The sequence below is a fragment of the Lactuca serriola genome, chromosome 1 (genome assembly GCF_051521515.1).
Source record: "Lactuca serriola cultivar US96UC23 chromosome 1, Lser_US96UC23_V15, whole genome shotgun sequence".
Taxonomy (NCBI): Eukaryota; Viridiplantae; Streptophyta; class Magnoliopsida; order Asterales; family Asteraceae; genus Lactuca; species Lactuca serriola.
The window spans coordinates 246,798,631-246,824,252 of NC_136408.1; the positions used below are offsets into that span (position 1 = coordinate 246,798,631).

The 25,622-nt window shown below is 40.5% G+C and overlaps 2 protein-coding genes and 1 non-coding gene across 3 annotated transcripts; 1 reads left to right on the forward strand and 2 right to left on the reverse strand.

Annotated features, from left to right (window-relative positions):
• Positions 1-2,035: 2,035 nt before the first annotated feature.
• Positions 2,036-2,535, reverse strand: LOC145067031 (uncharacterized). Its single transcript, XM_079014258.1, has 2 exons — positions 2,427-2,535; positions 2,036-2,358 (listed from the first exon to the last, which is right to left on the reverse strand). Exons 1-2 carry the CDS (start codon positions 2,533-2,535, stop codon positions 2,036-2,038), a joined length of 432 nt encoding a protein of 143 aa, XP_078870384.1.
• Positions 2,536-15,543: 13,008 nt separating this feature from the next.
• Positions 15,544-16,179, reverse strand: LOC145067041 (uncharacterized). The gene has a single exon (XM_079014263.1). It carries the CDS (start codon positions 16,177-16,179, stop codon positions 15,544-15,546), a length of 636 nt encoding a protein of 211 aa, XP_078870389.1.
• A 6,348-nt stretch (positions 16,180-22,527) lies between these two features.
• Positions 22,528-22,634, forward strand: LOC145080657 (small nucleolar RNA R71). Its single transcript, XR_013695251.1, has one exon. It is a non-coding gene; the product is annotated as a small nucleolar RNA R71 (small nucleolar RNA).
• The last annotated feature ends 2,988 nt before the right edge of the window (positions 22,635-25,622 follow it).

The following is a 25,622-nucleotide window of genomic DNA, read 5'->3' on the forward strand; positions in this document are numbered from 1 at the left end:
GTCCTTGATCAAATCTATATTTATACACTTATGTTTATATATATATATATATATATATATATATATATATATATATATATATATATATATATATGTTCTGTGTGTGTGTGTTGATATATATATATATATATATATATATATATATATCTGTGTTCTGTGTGTGTGTATAAACCTTCTTGGACAACAAATACATTCCAGTAAACTAGTATAGTGATAGTTTAGGGGATACACACCATTATTCCTATTACAAGGAATTACACCAAAGTCAGTTAATTCATGAGTTTATACTAAATGCTATATGAAGAGATACACTTATCTGGATCCTCTTACATGGATACTTGTACTTAGATACTATATGATGAGATACTATTACATATTATACGTGTAGATTAGTTCTGTCTATCCTAGTACAAAAGGATACTAGACGGGACTAACCATTCCGGAACCCAACTGTTAGCAACAGAGGTAATGAACATCTATGGATGCCTACGGTTACTACTTATACTAGGGTACCTTTACGGGACTAACCATTCCTACAACCTGTTGTTAGCTACAAAGGACAATGAACATCTACGGACGTTCAAGGTTAATACTATTCGACAGTCGCGATGCCAGGTTTATCCTAATACAAAAGGATAATACTTATATGGCTATATTTTCCCTATTACTTTTATTTTGTGATACGTTCACATAAACGATGAGGTAGACTATATATTGTTAATAGTAGTCATACAGGGGAAAAACCATATTTGTTACAGCAAAACATTCAAGTCTTGGTAGAAGACTACTTTCAAAACATTCGGGTCTTGGTAGAAGACTACTTTTATACTAGTAGGAAATATGGAATTTTATAGGGTTTTCACACTTATATCAAATGTTCCATTCAAAGATTTACATGACATTCAAAACAGCTTTCTAAATCAAAGTAATGACACTTAAATAGTTATGAATTCACTAGCTTTATGTTGATCTACTCTTTCAAAATAACTTGTATTCTCAGGTCACTAGTAGACAGGTACGATGACCAGGTTTTGAGAAGACGGAGCACAGACAAGACTCATCTTTTATTTTGATTACATATTTTGGTGTCTTATTACAATGAAAGAACACACATGTATTAAAACTTTACTTTTAATGAAATGGATGATGTTGTTGCTTGTTTACTACTTTACATTGTTATGATACTTCACATGACGTCCTCCACCCCTGAACGTTTCCGCCGTTCTTGGTTTTGGGGTGTGACAAATACCTCCCTCAAAGGTTGCTCGTGCTACTCCTTGGTCTTAGAATAGACCAAGGTATCATCGATAGAGACGATCACAGACCGATCCAACATTGGCCTACACACCTTGTTCATGAGGTCCATGAACATTGTTGGGGCATTGGTGAGCCCGAACAGCATCACGACACACTCATAGTGACCGTACCAAGTCCTGAAAGTTGTCTTGGGTATATCCTCGTCCCTAATCCTCATCTGATGGTATCCCGACCGAAGATCAATCTTGGTGAACCAAGATGCACCCTGAAGCTGATCAAATGAATCATCGATCCTCGGGAGTGGATAACGGATCTTCACTATTAGCTTGTTTAGCTCCCGATAATCTATGGACATCCTGTGTGACCCATCCTTCTTCTTCACAAATAGGATTGGTGCTCCCCACGGAGAACTGCTCGAACGAATAGACCCTCGGTCTAGCAGCTCTTGAAGCTATGTAGACAACTCCTACATCTCAGGGGAAGCTAGCCAATACGGTGCCTTGGCTATTGGAGCAGCACCTATTACCAAATCAATGCAAAGCTCTACGTGCCTCTCCGGAGGCAGCCCAGGTAACTCCTCGGGAAAGACATACCGAAAATCCCGTATGATCGGTACACTTCCCAAGTTTATCGTGGTCTCAACCATCGAATCCGGGATGTATGCCAAAAATCCTAAACATCCCTGATGGAGAAGTCTCCTAGCCCTCGCAGCTGAACAGAGGGTTGGCCCTTGCGAGGCCCTCTCCACATGAATAAATAGTTCTTCCCCACTTAGAGATCAAACTCTCAGCAGCTGGTGCTCGCAGTCTATCATGGCCCTATTGGCCCCCAACCAGTTCATCCCGACAATCACCTTCAGCCCTTGCAACGGTATCGGAGCCAAATCAACTCGGAACCTATCTCCAAACACATTTAGGACACAGTACTGATATACCCTCACATCACTCACGGTACAGTCACCCACAATCTTAACCTCCAGTGGGGAATCCAAAGTCCCCGGAGCATCCCATAACTTCTTGCTAAGCGCAAGAGATACGAACGATCGAGTAGCTTCCAAATCGAAAAGAACATGAGCCGACATGCCATTGACCAAAAAGGTCCCTATACAAGTGCACATATATACACATAAGCATAACAAATAGTATCAACAGGAAAAATAGATTACATACCAGCCACGACGTCTGGTGCTGCCCGACCCTCCTCAGTAGTCAGCTGAAATGTGCGGCTCTTCACCGCAGGAGCTTCCGCCTTGGTAGGGCGGCCATCAATGATCCTCATTGTGGCGGCCACAAGCGCCGCCACTGCTCCTCCTCCTCCCTACAACCTTGGACAATCGGCCTTTTTATGGTCAGTCTTGTTGCAGTGGAAACATATCAAGCCCTTCTTGGGGAAATCCCTGCTCATGTGGCCCGGCTGGCCACACACATAACATCCCAATCCTACCGCTCCCCACTATGCGGCCTACCGCACTTGGCGCACTGTTCACGACCCTGTTGGCTCCTACTGGAAGAATCATAGGTCTTAGGGTTTTTAGCCTAACCTATAGTCGCCTGAACCTGCTCTGGCTTCTACTTTGTGTGGAGCTCTAACTCAATCTCCCGTTCTTGGGCCTTCTCCACCATTTTATTCAGGGTTTTGCACCCTGAAAAGCTCATGAATTCACATATATCATCCCTCAGCATGGAATGATACCTCGTCCACCTCATATCCTCATCTGTAGTATACTACGGAATCAACAATGCTTGCTCCTGAAACTTGGTGGTGATCTCCGCCACAGTCTCGGTGGTCTATTGTAGCTCCTGGAAGTCCCTCACTAACCGTTGCACCTCGATGGATGGTGCAAACTCCAAAATAAATCAAAATGTTGATGTTTTAACCAAAGCTCTTGGACCTGCTCAACATGAGTATATTTCTGTTAGACTTGGTTTAGTCGATGTTTTAAAAAAACAAATAGTTGAATTAATGTTCAGTTTGTATGTGTGTGGGGGGGTGTTGAAATATTCTTTTAGTATTTCAAACTGACATTAATTCTTATATAGGGTGTGTTATGTAAATTTATATATTTTGTATGGATATCAATGGTAATTTATTTAGGTGTTGGGTTTGTTCGCGGGTCATCTGGTGCTTGTTCGCGGGTTTGTAGATTGTAAGTTTTGTTCTTATGATTAAACCTTATGTTCTTTGTATATTAGAGAGTGAGTGATTGTTTGTAGTAAGGTTTTCAGCTGTATTCTGCACGTGAAAACCATTTGTTTCATAGTGAATGAAATGATGATGTTGGGAAGATCTTGAGTTTACATTTTTAAGAAAGTGTGATTTTGGCCTTAATATCTCCCATGTTAAACTTCTCTAAACTTTTCGAATATACTTCTCATGTGAAAGTTTTAGAGCCCCTGCTGCCTTATCTCTGACTTTGCTCATTCTACTAATCTAGTTAGCAACTCTGTAAGTCCTACATCTTCATCTCTATAGACAAATCCTTTTTTTAACTTATTGATCTCATGCATGCCAGAATTAGCTACCAATATATCATCAACATATAATAAGAGGATGATGCAAGAGGATTTAAAGCTTGGGTGGAGCTTCACTTGTAGACGAGGTTGAGCTAGTAGCTCTTTGAGTTGTACTTTCTTGTGATGCATGGAAGGACTCGAAACTTTTTGGAACATTATAAGGGCTTTGAGGTACACCAACATCCCAATTCTTATTGTCTTCATGTGAGTCTTCTCCATTTCCATCACTTTCAACATAGATGTATTCATCTAATTTTAATATATCGAAAGTAAAGGTTTTGTTTGTTGTTTTCCTTGATCTTTGTCACCTGCCCCCACTCTTATTTCTTGTTCTCTTTGAAAAATCACATCTCTACTAACTCGACTCGATCTTGTATCAGGATCAAGTAACTTGTAAACCTTCGTACCTTTCTTAACTCCCAAGTGAACTAAAATTTTGCTACTATCTTCCAGTTTACTTAAGTGCCTTCTAGTTACTCACATATATGTGATGCATCCAAACACTCTTATGTGTTCAATTTGAGTCTTTCTTCTAGTCAATGCTTCATATGGTTTAATATTTTTTAGAGTTTTTATGGTTTCTTGGTTGAGTATGTATATTGCATGACTCACCGTTTCGCCCCATAGTACATCAGGTACTTTTATGCTTTTCAAGCTTCTTCTTGCCACCTCCACAACCGTCCGATTACGCCTTTCTATGACTTTATTTTGTTATGGACAGTAAGGTGTTGTGTAGTTTCGATTTATACCATTTTCCTTGCAATAAGAGGTAAAGTCATTTGAGAGAAACTCGCCTCCACGATCTATACAAAAGTTTTAAGGTTTATCTCATCCGTTTCAACTTTGAATTTTGCTTTAATTCCTTGAATACTTGCAAAGCTTCATCCTTACTTTTTTTATTAAAAGTTCACACATAACTCTTGTACAATCATAAACCAGAAGCATGAAGTATCTATTACATGCTTGTGTGGGTGGCGAGATATGACCATAAACATCCGCATGCACAAGTTCAAGTCTTCGTTTTGCTCTAAAACTAATTTGTGTTGGGTACAGATTGTCCGTTTTTCACTCAAATAACCTTCATACAGGTTGGTGAGTTATCAAAAACGGTTAATCCTTCCATAATATTTGCATCAACATGTGCTTTAGAGTAAAAAAAAATTACATGGGCCAAGCGATTATGCTACAACCATGTTGGTTCAATCATTTCACCAAGTAAATATAAGGACTCTTTATGACGACCCAACTTTTCCATCAAAATATTTTGGGGATTTACCAGAGTTTTTCTATAAAATTATGGAATTCTAAATCTCAAACTTTTTATATCCTAGGATATTATTGGGTATACAATAAATTATAACCATAATTTAAAGCGACAAGGAAAATACAAAAAATTAAATATACTCTTAGTACAAGTTGTAACGTCCCAAAAATCATAATAAATTTTTTCATTTTAAAAAAAGGAATTTAAAAAGTATGAACCTTGTTTATAAGGCTATGGAGTTGAGGGATTTAAGGATGACATCATGATGTTTATCATTTGTTTGTTTATTAGGCTATGGAGTTGAGGAATTTTCAACCTACAATTCATCTTCAACGGACACGGAAAAAAAGAGTCAAATTAGGGATGGCAAAAAAGTTCGAATCCGACGGGAAAACCCGAAACCCGATCATTTCGGGTCGGGTAACGGGTCGTTATCGAGTTTTTTATCAGGTTCAGGGCAAGGAGTGGTTTCTCCTCGCCCAGATCCGCCCCGCCCTGATTATATATATATATATATATATATATATATATATATATATATATATATATATATATATATATATATATATATATATATATATATATATATATATATATATACATATATATATATATATATATATATATATATATATATATATATATATACACACACACACACACACACAAATCATTTTGATGTTAGTTGCATGCATTCAAAGATAAAATACTTATTGTGGACAAGTTTTTTAGTTTTTAAAAATATGGTGTGAATGATCATTTTTTATGTCTTGACGTATTACATTAAACTTAAATCAAATAATCTTTTAGTTATTAACAATTATTTATGTTTTGACGTATTATACTAAACTTAAATCAAATAATTCTTAATATAATGTCCATTTTGTTTTATTAAAGTGATGCATCTTATTTTTAATTTAAAAGGGAGGCAAAAACACGTATTTTTTATAAGACATCGGGGTACCCTTATAACACCGGATTTTTCAAAACAAAATTTTCATTTTTAAAACATACTTTCATTCATAAAATAATATCAAACATAATGTATCCACTGTCATCATAGTAAAAACATGTCCCAGAATCACATAAACAAAAACTCCACGAGTGTGTACAGATCATGTCGGCGCCTTCCCGCGATCATCACTGGTACCTGAAACACATACACAAAACACTGCAAGCATAAATGCTTAGTGAGTTCCCCAAAATACAACATATAACATATATCAGCCACTCTAGGCTGTAATTCTGAATGACCCTCTGGTCAAGTATCTTTGTGGGACCCTCTCAGTCCCATAACTCTGTGGACCCTCTAGTCCTAACTCTGTAAACTCTAAATCATACATAAACAAATCACATAGAAATTACATCACATAGTTAGCATACAAGATACTTCATCACATAACTCTGATTACCACTCTAGGTAAGGTATAGTGCGAAGACTCACCTCGGGAATCTCGGTAAAATCTCGAACTCAGAAATACTGGCCTAGCCTCTGCCTAGTCACAATAATAAATTACACTAAATAAATGTCTCTCCACAAAATTGGATATTCTCTCATAAAAATACCTAGAAGGGTAAAAGACCATTCTACCCCTATACAGCCTAAAGGCCCACTTATTGACAAACCCTAAAAGTCAACTATCCATTTTGACCAGACTCATCGAGTGCATATGACGACTCGGCGAGTCCCAGCATCCCCACAGACTCTTCCCTTTCCAAGCCACACTCGACTCACTGAGTCATCTCTCCACTCACCGGGTCACCACTGGAGTCAGATCCCGGGGCAACCCGATCCGACTCATCGAGTCTACATATGGACTCGGCGAGTTTCTTCCATGAACTTGCTTAAACAACCTCCTGAGGTCAGATCTGCTTGACCAAACCATAGATCTATCCCTCAAATACCCAAAAGTCACGTAAAGGTGCAACCTTTACGTGCATGCAACCCATAACAAGCCAAAAATGGTGAAATAACTCTAAAAATGGCAACCTATTCTTTAACATCTCATTTGCTTGCAAAAAGCTGGAAGGTAATGACTCTAGGGACCTCTCATGGTCCAGATCTGATGTCATAATCCCAAAGAGGACCTCATACTCACTAGATCTTTCATAAAATGAGGGTAAAAACCCTAAAATCAAGAAATCCATCAATATAACATGAAATGGAAAGGATTATACATCCAAAGATGATATCACTAGATGATTAGCTCAGATCCAGTCCCCTTCACACTCTATATTTGTGCTTCTTCCTTTGTTCAAGCAAAACAACACAAAAAGATGAAGAAATAGCCTCCTCTTGCCCTCACACTCACTATATCTGCTCTCTAGGGTTTCTCTAGAACAAGGTGGCTGCAAATGAAGGCCATAAAGGTCTTTAAATAGGCTCCCAAACCCGGGGATTAGGGTTTTCCTAATCAGCATCGACTCGGCGAATCAGATACCCAACTCGTCAAGTCCGGTCGCAAAACCGCATCAACAAATAAGACTCTACTCGACGAGTTGAGGCACCAACTTGTCGAGTTCCCCCAATCAAATAATAATTCAAAATAATAAAATTACATACCCAAACTCCAGCTGTTACAATTCTCCCCCACTAGAATCAGACTTCACCGTCGAAGTCTCGCTCTGCAAATAACTCTGGGTACTGCTCACGCATCTTGATCTCCTATTCCCATGTCAGCTCGGACCCTTTCTGATGCTGCCACTGAACCTGCACCAAGGACACCTCCTTGTTTCTCAAAACCTTGATCCTTCGATCCGTATCGCAGTTGTCCTTTCAACATAATTCAGGCTCGCATCCACTTGAATATCCTCCAATGGTACCGCTGCTGATTCGTCGGCAATACACTTCCTCAACTGAGACACATGGAAGGTATCATGAATCTGACCCAACTCCGCAGGTAACTCCAAACGATACGCTACCCTACCTACCCTTGCGATCACTCTGAATGGACTAATATACTGAGGCCCCATCCTGCCTCCCTTCCTGAATCGAATCACACCTTTCGAATGTGATACCTTCAGGAGAACGAAATCACCAACTTGGAACTCAAGCTCTGAGCAACGCTTATCCGCATAGCTCTTCTGACGACTCTGAGCCGTCAACAACCTCTATCTGACCTGTTGAATCTGCTCAGTAGTCTGGAGCACTATCTTCGTACTACCCATCACTTGCTGCCCTATCTCTCCCTAATAAATGGGAGTCCGACACCTCCTTCCATACAACAACTCGAAGGGAGGCATACCATTACTCGAATGATGGCTGTTGTTATAGGAAAACTCAGCCAAAGGCAGATACGTGTCCCAACTCCCTCCGAAGTCCAATACGCATGTACGAAGCATGTCCTCAAGTGTCTGAATAGTACGCTCACTCTGACCGTCGGTCTGAGGGTGGTAAGCAGTGCTGAAATGCAATCTTGTACCCAACTCCTCGTGAAACTTCTTCCAAAACCTAGAAGTGAAACGCACATCTCTATCGGACACAATCGAGATCGGCACCCCATGTCGTGACACCACCTCTCTCACGTATACCTCTGCCAACTTCTCTGCAGAAGAACTCTCACTGATAGCAAGGAAGTGAGCGCTCTTCGTCTACCGATCTACAATCACCCAGATTGCATCGACACCTCTTGAGGTTCTTGGTAACTTGGTGATAAAATCCATAGTAATCTGTTCCCACTTCCACTGGGGAACCTCAAGTGGCTGCAACTTTCCATGCAGCCACTGGTGCTCGGCCTTAACCCGATGATAGGTCAAGCACCTCTCTACGACCCACGCAACATCCCTCTTCATGCAAGGCCACCAATAATCTCTCTTTAGATCCAAATACATCTTAGAGGCCCCGGGATGGATCAAAAATCTCGATCTATGCGCCTCCTCCATCAAAACACCACGTTCCCCGCCTATATAAGGCACCTAGATCCAACCGTGATAAGTCATAAGCCCCCGACTATTGGTCACAAACTCAGATATCTGCCCAATCAGTCGCTCCTTCTTGCAGTTCTCTGGTCTCACCGCCTCTGCTTCATCCCCTCGGATGGTATCTAACATCGGGGTCATCATTGTCATCCACGTACACATATTTCGAATCGGGGCACTTTCCACCCTATTACTTAGTGCATCGGCTACCACATTTTCCTTTCCTGGGTGGTATAGGATCTCACAATCATAATCCTTCACCGCATCCAACCATTTCCTCCGGTGCATGTTCAGGTTGGGCCGATCCATTAAGTACTTCAAACTCTTGTGGTCTGTGTATATGGTACACCGAACCCAATACAGGTAGTGACGCCAGATCTTGAGAGCGAATACCACTGCCCCCAGCTCCAGATCATCAGTGGGATACCTTGCCTCATGAGGCTTTAGCTGCCTCGATGCATATGCTATCACATGCCCTCTCTGCATAAGCACCGCTCCCAACCCTGATATCGATGCATCACAGTATAACACAAAATCCTCCACTCCCTCTGGAAGAGATAACATCGGGGCTTTGCACAATCTCTGGTGAAGAGGCTCAAACGAGGTCTGCTCCTCTAGACCCCGTGAGAAAACAACTCCCTTCCAGGTCAACCGGGTAAGTGCCACTGCAATCTTGCCGAAATCCTTGATAAATCTTCGATAATAACCAGCCAATCCCAGAAAACTTCTGATCTTGATGGCGGATTTTGGCACCTCCCAACTCATCACCGCCTCAATCTTGGCCGGGTCGATCAATATACCATTCTGATTAACAAGATGCCCCAAGAACTGGACCTCTCGTAACCAGAAATCGCACTTGGAGAATTTGGCATAAAGCCTCTCCGATCTCAACACCCCGAGCACCTCCCTCAAACGCTCCTCATGCTGCTCTCGGGATCTAGAATACACTAGAATATCATCAATAAACACAATCACCGACCGATCCAGCATCGGCCTGCATACCCTGTTCATGAGATCCATGAATGTTGCTGGTGCATTGGTGAGCTCGAAGGGCATCACCACAAACTCATAATGCCCATTATGCGTCCTGAACACTGTCTTCTGGATGTCCTCATCACGTACCCTCATTTGGTGTTATCCAGACCTCAAGTCTATCTTGGAAAACCAAGATGCCACATGCAACTGATCAAACAGATCATCGATCCTCGACAACGGATAACGGTTCCTGACCGTCAGCTTGTTCAGCTCCCAGTAATCAATGCACATCCGGTGTGAACCATCCTTTTTCTTGACAAAAAGGATCGGAGCTCACCAAGGCGAGCTACTCGGTCGAATAAACCCTTTCCTCAACAGCTCCTGAAGCTGCGAGGATAACTCTTGCATCTCTGGCGGCACAAGACGATAAGGCGCCTTGGCGATAGGCGCTGCTCCCGGAAACAAATCAATGTGAAACTCCACCTGCCTTTCGGGAGGCATACCCGGTAACTCCTCAGGAAAAACATCCGGAAACTCACGGACTACCAGAACATCATCAATTGAACTCGGCCTACCCACGGCTGCTCGGGTATCCATCACATAGGCTACAAACCCCTTGCAACCCTGCTGAAGACTTTGCCTGGCTCTGGCAGCTGAACAAAATGCTGACTCACTTCGGGTACCCTCGCCATATACCATCACACTCCCCCACTAGGGTCTCGTATGGTCACCAACTGTCGCTCGCAGTCAATAATAGCCCTGAAGCGGTTCAACCAATCCATGCCCACTATAACACACATGTCCCCCATCGCAATTAGAACCAGATCTATCAGAAACTCAACACCGAATATCTCAAGCACACATCCCCGAATCACATCCCTAGCATACACCGCTCGCTCGTCGGCTGTAGAAACCCACAGAGGTCGACTCATCGCCTCCCGCTGAATACTGATGTGCAGACTGAACGCTAAACACACAAATGACCGACTCGCACCCTTGTCAAAAAAACACCAAAGCAGATACAAAATTCACCAGAAAAGTACCTACGCGTATCATAATATAAACACAATATCTCAAGCATAGTGAAAGACCCTCACTTTCATACTTGACAATATAGTTACTCCAAAACATGCTACATGCATATTCATAAAATAATATTTTGTTATACAACATGGTCTTGTTACAAAACATTGGATACAAACCGACTAAGTTTAAGTTTATTACAAAACTACCCAGGATATTGTAATTTTATGCATACTAAAACTTAAATACAAAAGTAATAATATAAACTGTTCTAATTCTTCTGACAATATATGGCTATACTTGATGCTTATTGCATGCAATTTATTAAAATATTGAGAGGCTAAGCAGTGACGCTTACTGAGTTCAACAATAGATACAATATAACGTTATGCCATATATATACACATCAATATGGCAGGAGCAAAGAGGATCAACAAAGACATATGTAACAGGCGTTCATATCAATCAAAGACTTTATTCAAAGATATACTTTTCAATGCTTGATATACATCAATAAAGTTCAACCCAAATGGCATAGAAGACATAAATTTCTGATTATCATTTTGCTAGCATATACAGGCTTTTAGCCCTACCTAGCCCATTACGAATATCAAAAGTTATACGAGTCATGCTTTACATGGTCAAAGGCACAAAGCCAATACCAAAAATATTACAAGACATGCTCTACATGATCAAAGGTATATTACCAATACGAGACATGCTCTACATGGCTAAAGACTTAAAGTCAATACCAGAATATCACGGGAAAATAACCCAGAATAATAACACTGAAAAGCACATAGCACATATAACACATAACATACAATTGTTCATATATATTGAACTCACCTTGAGTTAAACGGGGGTTAAAATAGTAATTTGTGCAGCACTTCGTTACTATAAATAGCTTTCCTCGTTGAAAACCGGGAGATTTATTGAAAATCGGGCTCTGCGAAGGTAGAGCTTCAAACCGAAAAGATAAATTTCTCGGGCTCTCCGGACACTTCGGGACGTGTTTTGGGTGCTAACATTGATACTGGGGCTTCGGGGGTGTCAAAATATTAAAAATATTGATTTTGGGGTCAAAAATGGCAAAAGTCCAAAATTAATCAGCAAGGCTTGCAGGCCTTGTAATTATAGGTGAGATCCGGAGCTCTTCGGCCGAAGGTGGAAATGCGGAAGCAGCAGGAGCGAAGGCACCAGGTGGCTCGGACGCGAGATGACACGCGTCGGATGCGAAGGCTCGCCACCGAAGCTCGGACCCGGGAAGAACGCGACACGCGTCGGATGTTGCGCGGATGACTCATCGACGTCGGACACGGGGCGCTTTGCGAGAGCGGGTGACGTGGCCGGTACTGTTCATGCGAAAATTTCCGGTATTATCCACAATTTCTCGGTTTTTGAGCCAAAATCTTCTAAAATCCATAACTTTCGCATACGAGCTCCGTTATTATGTTCTTTATATACACGCGTAGGTAAAATTACGCTCTACAATTTTCGTTTAGACTTTGTCTGCTAATTTTGAATTAAATTTTAATATTATTATTTTTAACAGACCAAGACAGTAAAATGTGTTAACGAATACTACGACTTTCATTTAGATCACTAAGGTTAAAAAGTAGTTTATCAAAAACTCACTTTTTACGTCATTCTGCGTCGTGCCAGTTTTGTCGCGGATCTTCGATTGGTCATACTTCTTCATTATAACTCGGATTTCAATAAGGTTTTCGCCTAAAAATTTTTTTCTAACAAGATTCTCTATAACTTTAAATAATAAAATTTCACTTATTTCAAATTTTATATTTTCCCTAAATTTCACTTTTTGGCTTTTAATTGGAATCTCATAAGACTTCTAATATTTTCTGAGTGATTCTAAACAAAGTTTTACTTCATGTCTAGTAAAAACTATCTGTTAGAACTCAACATTTAATTTCACATAATATTTTCACAATATTATTTACTTTTAATAATTTACAATACACAATAGCAGAATGTGTATGTTACAAATACCTCCTCCTTTTGAGGATTTTGTCCCCAAAATTACATTGATTAAAACAAATGGGAATATTTCTCTCTTATCTCATTCTTATTTTCCCAAGTATAATTTGGGCCTCTATGGTGTTTCCATTTGACAAGCACCAACTCTACTTCTTTATTACGTAGCTTAGTCGTTCTTTCGTTAAAGATTTTTTCAGGCTCTTCTACATATCTTAACTTATTATCCAATTTCACTTCGGATAATGGAACTAAATCATCATATATGCTTAAGCATTTGCGCAGATAATTCACATGAAACACATCATGAATACCTGCCAAATCTTCAGGTAATTCCAAGCGGTATGCTTGTTTACCAATTCTTTGGATAATCTTGAAAGGACCAACAAACCTGGGACTTAGTTTTCCTTTCTTTCCAAATCGCATAAGATCTTTCCATGGGGATACCTTCAGCATTACGAAATCACCCACCTGGAATTCTATTGGTCGTCTCCTCTTTTCCGTATAGGACTTTTGTCGATCCTGGGCCGCTTTCATTCTTTCACGTACAATTTGGATCTTATCAGTTGTATCTTGAATCATTTCAGGGCCTCCAAGGATGTTCTGTACTACTTCACGCCAATATAATGGAGTACAGAATCTACGACCATATAATGCTTCATATGGTGGCATTCTGATTGAAGCGTGGTAACTGTTATTGTACGAGAATTCAACGAGCGGTAAATACTTATCCCAGTTACCACCGAACTCCAAGATACATGCACGAAGCATATCTTCTATTGTTTGGATTTTTCTCTCCATCTGACCGTCTGTCTGGGGATGATAAGTTGTGCTAAGAGCAACTCGAGATCCCAATTCACATTGCATATTCTCCCAAAAATGAGAAGTGAAATGAGTATCACGATCGGAAATGATCTTCAGTGGCACACCATGTCTTGCAACAATTTCATCTAGGTATACTTGTGTGTATTTCTCCATTGGAGCTGTTTCACGCATGGCGAGAAAATATGCACTCTTAGTCAGACGGTCGACAATTATCCAAATGCTATCATGTTGTCTAGCAGTGTTTGGCAATTTGGTAATAAAATCCATGGACAGCTCTTCCCATTTCCATACAGGAACACTAATGCTTTCTGGAGTTCCGTAAGGATTTTGGTGCTCTATTTTGACTTGTAAACATACTAAGCATTCATGTACATATCTTTCCGATGTTTCTCTTTAATCCAGGCCACCAATAATCAGCTCTTACATCATAGTACATTTTACTTGTACCAGGATGTATTGACAGCTTAGACTTATGAGCTTCATCTAAAATCTTCTGTCTTAATCCACCAATCTTTGGAATCCATAGCCGATTCTTAAATACTTTTAATCCTCATGGATCATCAAGTAAAACATCAGCATAATGTACCATTCCTTCTTTCTTCACATTTTCTGGCTTTAAGGCCTCAACTTGCCACTTCTCTAGTTCATCAAGAATAGTGAACTTCACCATAGTGTGAGTAATAGTATAACACATACTATTACGATAAACCTTCCTGCTAAGTGCATCGGCAACTACATTGGCTTTTCCAGGATGATACAAGATTTCACACTCATAACCCTTGATCAGCTCCATGGCTCGTTGTTGTCTCATATTCAAAGTCTGTTGACTGAATATATACTTGAGACTTTTGTGGTCGGTAAACAATTGGCATTTCATGAGTGGGATATTTTTTTTCATATTCTTTCAGTTTCCTTGAAGCATAGGTTGTCACCTTTCCATGTTGCATCAACACACAATCGAGTCCCAACCTTAAAGCATCGCTATATACGGAGAAATCATCATCACCTTCTGGGAGTGATAAGATTGGAGCATGAGTCAAAAGATCTTTTACAGTTGAGAAAGCTTTTTCTTGGGCTTCACCCCATTCGAACTTTACTTCCTTCCATGTAAGACTCGTGAGAGGTACGACTATACGTGAGAAATCTTTAATAAATCTCCGGTAATATCCCGCGAGACCTAAGAAACTGCGAATTTCAGAAGCATTACAAGGTGCTTCCCAATTCTGAATGACTTTGATTTTGATAGGATCTACGGATACACCGTCACCAGAAATAACATGGCCGAGAAATTGAAATTGGCGAAGCCAAAACTCACATTTCGAGAATTTAGCGTATAATTTCTCCTTTCGAAGAAGTTCCAATACCGCACGAATATGAATGCCATGATCTGATTCAGACTTCGAATAGATTAGAATATCGTCAATGAATATGATGACACATTTAACAAGCATCGGGTGACATACGTGATTCATCATATCCATGAATACAGCAGGAGCATTTGTCAAACCGAACGGCATGACAAGGAATTCATAATACCCATATCGAGTATGAAAAGTAGTCTTAGGTACATCCTGCTCGTGAACTTTCAACTGATGATAGCTAGATCTCAAATCAATCTTCAAGAAATAGCTAACACCCTGAAGTTGATCAAATAAATCATCAATGCGAGGTAGTGGATACTTGTTCTTGATAGTCACCTTATTAAGCTCACGGTAATCAATACACATCTGCATCGAACCGTCCTTTTTTTATGACAAACAATACTGGAGCACCCTAAGGAGAGGTACTCGGTCTAATAAAGCCTTTGTCAAGTAATTCCTGCAGTTGGATCATCATTTCCTTCATTTCAGCTAGCGCAAGACGATACGGAGTCTTTGCAATCGGAGCAGCACTAGGCACAAGGTCGATTCGGAATTCTACTTTCCTGTCCGGAGGTAATCCAGGCAAATCATCGGGGAAAACATCAGGATACTCGTTAACAACGGGAACCTCATTTACAGTTTTCTTCTCCTCTTTCGAGGTATCAGCTGTATAGGCCAGATAGATAGAATATCCTTTCGATATGAATTTACGAGCTTTTAAGAAAGAGATTATTTTTAAGCTTTTAGGTATTTGTTCACCGTAGATGTAAAGAGGATTCCTCCCTTTGATAGGAATACGTACTATCTTTTCATAACATAAGATTTCAGCATGATTCCTTGACAACCAATCCATGCCGAGAATAATATTGAAATTCGGCAAGGAGATAGGGATTAGATTAGCAAGAAAATTATAGCCTTCAATTTCTATAACACAATCCCTATAGACTTTATTAGCAAGTAATGATAAACTTCCTGCAGTATCTACGTGAAATGGTTGTGCAATTGCATAGCAAGCAATTTGAAAAGAATGCGCAAATTCATGAGACATAAAAGAATCTAAAGCACCAGAATCAAATAAGATGTGACCAGGTCTAGAGTTGACAAGAAATGTACCCGTCACAACGTTTGGGTCCTCACGTGCTTCTTCTGTAGTAATCTGGAATGCACGACCTTTAGCTTTTGGCACCTCCTCCTTTTTAGTTGGAGTACCCTTTGATTGTTGAACAGAGACTTGACTTCTCGCCGGTTGTTGAACAGAAGCTCGACTTCCCGTCATCTGACTAGTAAGAGTAGGGCAAAAACATTTTTTGTGGCCAATAAAACCACATGCATAGCACGTAGTATTCTTCATCGGGCAAACAGGTTTTACGTGACCCATTTCTCCACACCCATAACATATCACCGATCCTTTATCTATTCCGCATTAGCCTTGGTGATTCTTTTCGCATCTTCTACATAATGGTGACTAAAGAGAAAAAGATTATGACCTACCACGGCCACGAGATGCATTCTGAGATTGCATCCTTGAATTTGAATCGACTCAAACAGGTTGAGGTGGTGGCATAGAGGAAACAGGAGTAGTTCATTCAATACACGGTTGTTTTGAAACAGAAAGAGTGGTACCATGTATCTCCAAGTCATGCTCACGCTTTCAAGCATACTCTATAGCTTTATCAAACGATAGAACATCCTGATTTATCACAAAATCACAAATTTCATATCGTAACCCTTCCAAGAACAACTGAATTTTATCGTTTTCAGTCGGTATGTACTTTGCAGCGAATCGTGCTCATTGATTGAACTGAGTCTCTTACTCATTCACCGTCTTCCCTTCTTGTTTGATTTCTAGGAATTCTTTCTCTAACCTTCTCCTCATGTCTAGAGGACAATACTTCTCTAGTAGATGAGTCTTGAACATCTCCCAAGACAAGTTCTCCTGGTCATAAGCATTGAGAGCTTCATACGTTGCTTCCCACCAGACCAAGGCTTCATCAACTAACATTGCAGATGCGTAATTAGCCTTGTCTTCATCATCCACATGGGAAATACTAAATACTTTCTCTGTGTTCTGAATCTAAGTAAGAACGACTATAGGATTAAGAACACCAGCAAACTCTATAGCTCCACTGCTCTTAAATTTTTTTGAAAGAGGGATGTCTCGCCTTCTCTCCTGAAGATTCTCCAACAGCTTTCTCTTTGCCTTTATTATTATCCTTCTTGTGCTCTTCAAGAGTTTGTCGGATAACGCCAGTTAGTTTGTCCATGATCCGCGCCTCACGAGGGGATACTAGAGTTTCTACTTCATCAAGATGACAATCCCCACCAACTTCTGGTCTATGACAACTTACTGCTACAGCCATTACTCTGAAAATTTGGAGTAATATAATAATTTTAGAATATTAGGATTTATTATTACCTAATACTTCACTTAAGTCTTTCCTATGGTTTATATCCATATACTAACAATGAATTAGTTCATATATTGAACTCTCAATAGTTTAACTCTAAATACTAATCCTTAGAATTTAGCTCACTTAAACTTCCGCTCTGATACCATGATTGATAGATTCAGATAGACTGTAGGCCCGGTAGGGCGGTCCAGTCAGGCCGACGGCCCAGTATGCATGTTGATTGATTGGTTATTACTGATATGGTATTGACAGTGTGGTATTGGTATTTTGAGGGGTAGCTCACTAAGCTATCGGGCTTACAGTTTTCAGTTTATTGTTTCAAGTACTTCAGGAGATCATGGAAAGGCGAAGGCGTGACCGTACCGCTCCTCATCCTAATGTTATGATTTTAGGACACTCTTGTGGAAAATGATTTGAAAACATTTCGTAAACAATGCTATTTGTTTTTTATCTATGATTGAAAAAGTTTAAATTTGGTGTAAAATTTATGGATGTTACAAGTTGGTATTAGAGACTTGGTTTGAGTGAATTGGAGGAACACTCGTGTGAATCCAATCTCAAATTAGGGAGGTTTTTGGAAAATAAGTTTTAAAATGGTTTTCAAAATAAAGGATGGAGGATGCATGTAAGGCCCCAATTCTCAGGTATGGTTTAAATAAGATTTCTTGGGTTAAGGCCTACTCGACGAGTTTGTCGCCCTACTCGTCGAGTAGCACCAGGGTGGGATCGCGTGATAAGTGACCTACTCAACGAGTCCATATTGGGACTCGGCGAGTAGGTGCTGGCAGATGAAACCCTAATTCTCGGGGTTTTACACCTTATTTAAAGGAACCTCAGCCCCTTTGGGCCTCTTTATAGTTCTAGAGAGCTCTTGTGAGACCCTAATCCGTGTGTGTGTGTGCCCTTTGTGTTTCGAAGCTTGAAAAGAGGATCTTTGGAGGGAGAAGGCTTGGAGGAGAAGGGGATTGGAACAAGTGGAGTGTGGGAATCAACACTTATCTCGGTTATCATCTTCTAGAGGTACCCATTTCAACATTTCCTTGTAGATTTCTTCTATTGGTTGAGTTCTAGGGTTTCTTTTATGGAATGATAAGTTAATGAGATGAGTTATGGGCTAGATCTGAAGTTGTAACTTCAGATCTGGACTCTCCTTGGATTCTAGAAGCATAAAGTTGCAGTCTTGATCATGATTGAGGTCTCTTTTCAGCATGAAGCTCCTTGAAGAACTTAAAATAAGCAATTAGAGCCTTTATAGCCATGCATGCACGTAAAGTTTGCAACTTTACATGATAAGCATGCCCTAGAAGCTTGGATCTATGATTTGGAGCCGCTGCATGGCTCAAATCAAGTCTGTTGAAAAAGGGGACAGCATGAACTCGGCGAGTCGCAAGGTTGACTCCCCAAGTTATGAATGCATGTGTATGCATCGTGTTGTTAGAAGGAAACTCGGCGAGTAGTCTTAAGGGTTCGATCGTAAATCGTAAGAACTCGGCGAGTCACCACGGTAACTTGGCGAGTGGGAAGAAGTTTCGGGTACTCGACAAGTTAAGGTTAACATGGACTGTTGACCTTGACTAGGGACTTTGACTTTAATCAGGGGTAAAATGGTTTTTATACCCTCTGTTCAGTTATCAGTACATGACCTAGTGTTTTGTGGACAGTACTGGAGCAGCAGCCAGTCTGCGTTAGAGTTAGCATCTCAATAGCCAGCATTCCGAGGTGAGTTTTCCTTCCAGTAGGAACGGGTCTACGGCCACAATGCCGGCCCATTTAGTTAGCAGTAGTTTCGGACCTCGGTCCAATGCAGTAGTTAGAGTGCTTGATGTCTTTGTGATTCAAGCATGTTCTGTGTTATGTGTTCCGGACTCGGTCCGATGCAGTATGCAGTATATGTGCTCATCTAGTTGATATGTTTATGCTATTCAATGTTATGCTCAATCAGTTTCCGGACTCCGGTCCGATGCAGGGGACAAGGTCCCAGTCAGTTTCGGATTTCGGTCCGATTCAGTTAGTTCCGGACTTCGGTCCGATGCAGGGGACAAGGTCCCAATCAGTTCCGTACTTCAGTCCGATGCAGTTTCCGGATTTCGGTCCGATGCAGAGGGCAAGGCCTTGGTTAGTTCCAGACTTCGATCCGATGCAGTTTCCGTATTTTAGGTCCGACGTAGTGGGAAAGGCCCAGTATGTGCCTTATATGTTATTGTATGGTATGTGGTAGTTTGGGGGAGCTCACTAAGCTTCGTGCTTACAGTTTCAGTTTTGGTTTCAAATACTTCCATAAGTAAAAGGAAGAGCTCGGGTTGATGGCATCGCACACACCACAATTTCAGTTTATCTTGGGAGTTTATTTCGGATGTTACTATGATTAATACAGATTTGTTGACACAGTACTATGACATTGAGTTGCTCTTTACATGGTTTTATTATATATGATGTGATTTTTAGTATTATTAAAGCAAAAAAATTTGGGCCATATTTGGGGTCGTTTCAAGTTGGTATCAGAGCCTTGGTTTGAGGGATTCAGGCACACTTACGGGTGTGACTGGACTCAAACTAAGGAAATAATAAAAGATTTTCAAAAGAGAAACGAATTAAAAAAGAATTTTGAAAAAGAACTTAGAAAGAAAAAGATTTTTCTTAAAAAGGGGTATGGTGCATGCAATCAGTCGAGCTCAAGTAAGTACTCCCAAATTACCTGTACAAGTTTATATTATGATTATCTGTTTCAGTTTCAGTAGAACAGCATGCTAGAATAGGACTAAGGATCTAAGAGGATGCCTTATATGTATGCTATATGTGTTTCCGCTTATTTATGAGAATTGCATGGTAGTATTGAGCAGAGAGCAGTAGGATAGTCTGTTTAGGTTATGCCTGATATTATGAGCTTAGCATTGTATGATAGCACAGTTTCGTGTTATGAGAATAGAGTTGCCTGATTAGTTTCCTGTGTCCGAATGTTGCTTGCTTTGTGCTTTGTGGGACTCCGAGTGATGGGAGTTATCCATTAGGTGAATACGTCACATCACATTTGATCAGGATTGGATAATCTTAGAGTGTTAGATTTGGCCCTACTGTGTAGCTCTTGTTTGAGTCCAACTGTTGTAGGAACGAGTCATTTACTCGAAGGATTATCTGATCCTCGTCACATGTGATGGTATTGATATTGTTGCCATATTTATACCTATTTTAGGCGATATTTAAGTACATTGTTATTAATAAATTGATAATATGTTTAGAATAATGGTACTTATGACTTTAAATTGTTATTTTTCAGTCAATTAAAAGGATTTTCGAAGAGAGGGACCAAAAGTGACAATATGGAGAACATGGGAGACTTGAAAGACAAGAAAAGAATAAATCCACGAAAGCTACTGAATTCACGACGTGGCATGAGGCTTCTAGAAGATAGACATCGCGATGTGGAGGATTTCCTTGTACGGTACGGATAGCTTGAGGCCCACATCGTGGCATGGATAGCCACGACGTGGCGCGTGTTTTTGGAGATTATTTAAGTGCTCCTGATTATTACGAAAAATAGACCCTTTTGGCTGAAGGAATGAGTTCCAGGGGACGATTCAGAGCGAAAAATAGATTATTAAGTGCTCTAGATTATCACGATGCCCCGGGGTTGTGTCACCGAACGATTCGCCATGTGAATCTTCATTTTTGTAGCCTTCATCTTCTGAATCTCCAATTTTTTATAAAATGAAAAAGGCATCAAATTAATGCTAGCCCCAGAATCGGCTAAAGCATTAACCTTCATTTTATTTCCAAATTCACACGGAAGAGTCAGGCATCCAGGATCCCCCATCTTTTCTGGTGTCTCTCCCAACACGGCCTTTGAGGTTTGTTCACTTAGAACCACCTTTGACTGCTTCTTTAATTGCCTTCGAGTGTCTATCAAATCTTGCAGTAATTTCTGATTCTCGGGAGTTCTGGATAAGGACTTGACAAAGGGAGTATTAATCGGGATCCCCTTCACATGCTTTATAAACTCTAAATGCTCCTTCTCCACTAGACTAAGTGTAGCTCGGGTTGGAAATGGCAAAGGTGGCTGATAAGCTTGAACGGGTTCAAAGAATTTTTTATCAGACATGCGCCACATCGTGGCCAGAGGAGTGCCACGTCGTGGCGAAGCTGGTTCAGCAATCTTTTCTCTTTCAAACTTCGACTTCTTGGGTTTTGGATCGGGCTGCTGTGGTTCTCCTTCCAATGCCTCCAGGAACTCAGAAATTGCTTCTTCTTCAATATTGATGGCCATTACATGAGATTGGGTCTTCACTTCGGGATTCTTCGGGGACAATTTTTCATGAACTAGAGTGGCTAGTTGACCAAATTGTACTTCAAGGTTGTGGATGGAGGCTTGCTGATTCTTTATTAAAGTTTGTTGTTCCATAATAGCATAATCAGTGGCATCGTGTCTCTTTTCCGAAGCTTCCATAAATTTCATCAAAATGGTCTCTAGGTCGGGTTTCTTCTCAGCTGGTGGCTGCTCCTTCTGATAAAAGCCTCGACCTGTCTGCCTATACTTCTCTTCTTTTTGCTTCTTATACTCTTCATATGGCAGCCACTCCTTCTTCGGTTTCCTCCAGTCCTCATCAAACTTATCCCCACTAGAGTAGCACACTTGAGCTTTTCTGTTCCCAAACTCATCCACATTGCAGTCCTTGGTCAAGTATTGACCACTACATTTCTCGCAACCCACTCTTATGGCATGTATTGACTGGTCCATTTGAGTTATTCTTCGATCCATATTATTCAGCATGGCCATGACAGCTACTATTTCTTCAGTTTGGGCTCCTCCACCGCCTTTGATTCCATCTTACCTAGGGTTGTGGTATTCGCGAGAGTGCTTCGCGAATTCTTCAATTAGCTCCTTGACCTCCTTTGGATTTTTCTTTGTCAAAGGTCCTTGAGAATCAAGGAGTTGTCTTGACATAACGTTGACCCCATCATAAAAGATTGACATCTCTTGCTGCACATTTAGGTCATGCTGAGGGCAATTTCTGAGCAAGCCCTTGTACCGTTCCCATGCTTCGTATAATGACTCCCCCGGCTATTGCTCAAAGTTGGCTATTGCCTTCTTGAGTTTGGCTATCTTGGATGGCGGGCAAAACTGGTCCAGGAATTGCTCACGCATTTGAGCCCAAGTGGTAATTGTACCCGGTGGGAGTGCTTTTAACCACTCCTTAGCAGCTCCTTTGAAAGTGATGGGAAGCATTCTAAGCAAGGCTGTGTTTCTGTTGACATTTGGGATATTAAAGTAATCTGCAATGTCGTTGACTTCATCTAGATGCTTAAAAGCATCCTCATGATCTTTCCCGAAGAATGGGATGTCCTTCAGTGCAGTCAATATGTGTCCCTTCAGCTCGAATGTGGCAGTGGCAGGTATTGCGGGTTGGACTAAACCGGGACCCACATCTTCTCGGATCCGCTTCTTGTAAGCTCCCATGGACATCTCTTCAATTGCTGCCATCTCATTCCTTGGCTCGTTCTCGGGTTCGCTTGTGTGTTCTTCAAATTCAGGCTCGGTATCGCTTTCGGACTCGGTTTGGATGGGCGTATGATCCAAATGCTCAAGATTGCTCTTGTGCCTCGAGGATGAACTTGACTCTCCGGTCTTCTTTCCCGACTTCCTAGAAAAAGCTGACTTCAATTCTTGTAAGGGCGTCTTTTTCTTGTGAATTGCGGACTCGGGATCTTCAAGTGGTGGCACAAAGGGTGTGTTTGAGCTTCTGGTCATGAACTCCTGCAACTTGCTAGACTAAAAACGTAAAATTGAACTAAAATAAGAAAAACTAACTAACAACTAAAAATTTCGGTTTTTTTAATAGTCCACGTCGTGGCAGATATCTGGCCACGTCGTGGACTCTGTGACTGACAGAAAAAAATTTATTTTGCTGAAAAATTAACTTTTTGTGGTTTTTGCTCCACAAGAAGGATCGATTAATTTAATGCAAATAAATAAGATAAAAACTCAGAAAAACTAAGCCGTTCCCCGGCAACGGTGCCAAAAACTTGATGTGCACAAAAGTACTCACTAATTTTAATATTTATAACCTAACAAACTTAACTATCTATGCACTTATAGGCAGTGTACCTAGTCAGATTACAGTATAGTTTGGGTAAGTCAAGTGTCGATCACAGGGAACGGTGTTTCTAATTAATTTACTTACTATTAAATTAACCTAATTATTAACAAGTTTAAAAGGGTTTTATCTGATTTTACAAGATCAGATGAACTTAAATCAAATTCAATAAGTAAAAACACACTCTTGTTTTAGTTTGAATCCACTTCTTCCTTATGGCTAGCTAATGATTAATTAAGTTGGTTTTTAGTTATATTATTAATTTAGTTCTAACTTACCAATAATTAACTAATTCATGTCAAACCATGTATGTTCACACATAATTAAACACAGAACTAATTATGAATGTAAATATACTATGTAAGATTTGTTGTATAAACGCAATTATGGTCACAATACACGTTCTCTAGCATAGCTAAGCTTAATTATTCTAATTACTAACTAAGATTGGTCAATCCTAGCTCTAACAATTTAATGTTCTTTAAATCATTAGGTAAACAAATTCATGCAGTTAATGGTCATTAAGCTACACAGAACATGCAATCAAGCAATTAGAGAAACAAACAATAGCATGCTAGGTTATACAAATAAAACATAAGCAATTCTTACCAACTAACTTAATCCATAAACATTGAACTATTCATAAGTTTGAAGCTTCAGCTAGCTAAACAAGAGTAGCTAGATTCAGCTGCTCATCATAGCAACTAATAAACCGACACAACTTAAAGTAATAAAAGACATGTTCTTAATTAACTAAAATATAAACCTTTATTCTTTTTGGTGTTGAAAACCTTCTTCCAGAACCCTTCTTTCGCTCTGAATCGTCTCCTGGAACTCTTTCCTTCAGCCAAAAGGTTCTCTTTTTCGTAATAATCAGGAGAACTTAAATAAGCTCCAAAAACTCGTGCCACGTCGTGGCTATCCAGGCCACGTCGTGGGCCTCAAGCTATCCGTACCGTGTAAGGAATCCTCCGAATCACGATGTCTATCTTCTAGAAGACTCATGCCACGTCGTGGCCAGAGGAGTGCCACGTCGTGAATTCAGTAGCTTTCGTGGATTTATTCTTTTCTTGTCTTTCAAGTCTCCCATGTTCTCCATATTGTCACTTTTGGTCCCTCTCTTCGAAAATCCTTTTAATTGACTAAAAATAACAATTTAAAGTCATAAGTACCATTATTCTAAACATATTATCAATTTATTAATAAAAATGTACTTAAATATCGCCTAAAAATAGGTATAAATATGGCAATATCAGTATTCAGGTGATGACTAATTGGCATTACAAGGGGGCCTTCAGCAGCTCAGGACTGGTTTTTGGTTGAGTCAGAGATTTCCCTAGGGCGAGCCTAGGATGAGAGTAGCAGAGATTAGTAGCAGTAGTAGTGACTTTGTGAAGTCGAGGTAGTTCTTGAGGAAAGTACGGATAGATGTGGAAGGTAGTAGGGGCCCATACTATTGGAAGCAGAGGATCTGTACTTGAGTCAAGGAAGGCTGAGATGAGACCGGGAAACCTGTAGTAGTAGCGATCCCTCGAGATATATCAGTGTTTTTATCATGATGTGTTTTCAGAATGGTGGTACTACGTCCTAGACCAGCAGGCGACAGTTCAGGTGTCGGGGAGGGATCAGGATCAGGCTCGAGGACCGAGCATTTGGATGAGCAGACTAGGGAGTTCTTCACTTCAGAGGTTACCCGTATCATACTTGAGCAGACTCCTGTGATCTTTGGTTCAATCAAGGAGGGTATTTTAGAGTTGATGGATGAGAAGTTGAGCACGTTCTAGGCTGAGATGGTGGCCATGGTGGGGTCGCGCACACTCACCTTCAGGGAGTTCCGGGCTTGTGGAGCTCCAGACTACCATGGGGCGCGAGACCCCATTACGAGTACTAGGTGGTTGGCAGATGTTTCCAAAGCATTCCGCACCAGCAGGTGTCCCAAGGGGGACAAGGTCAGATTAGCATCCTGTCTTCTGAAGGACAGGACACAAGAT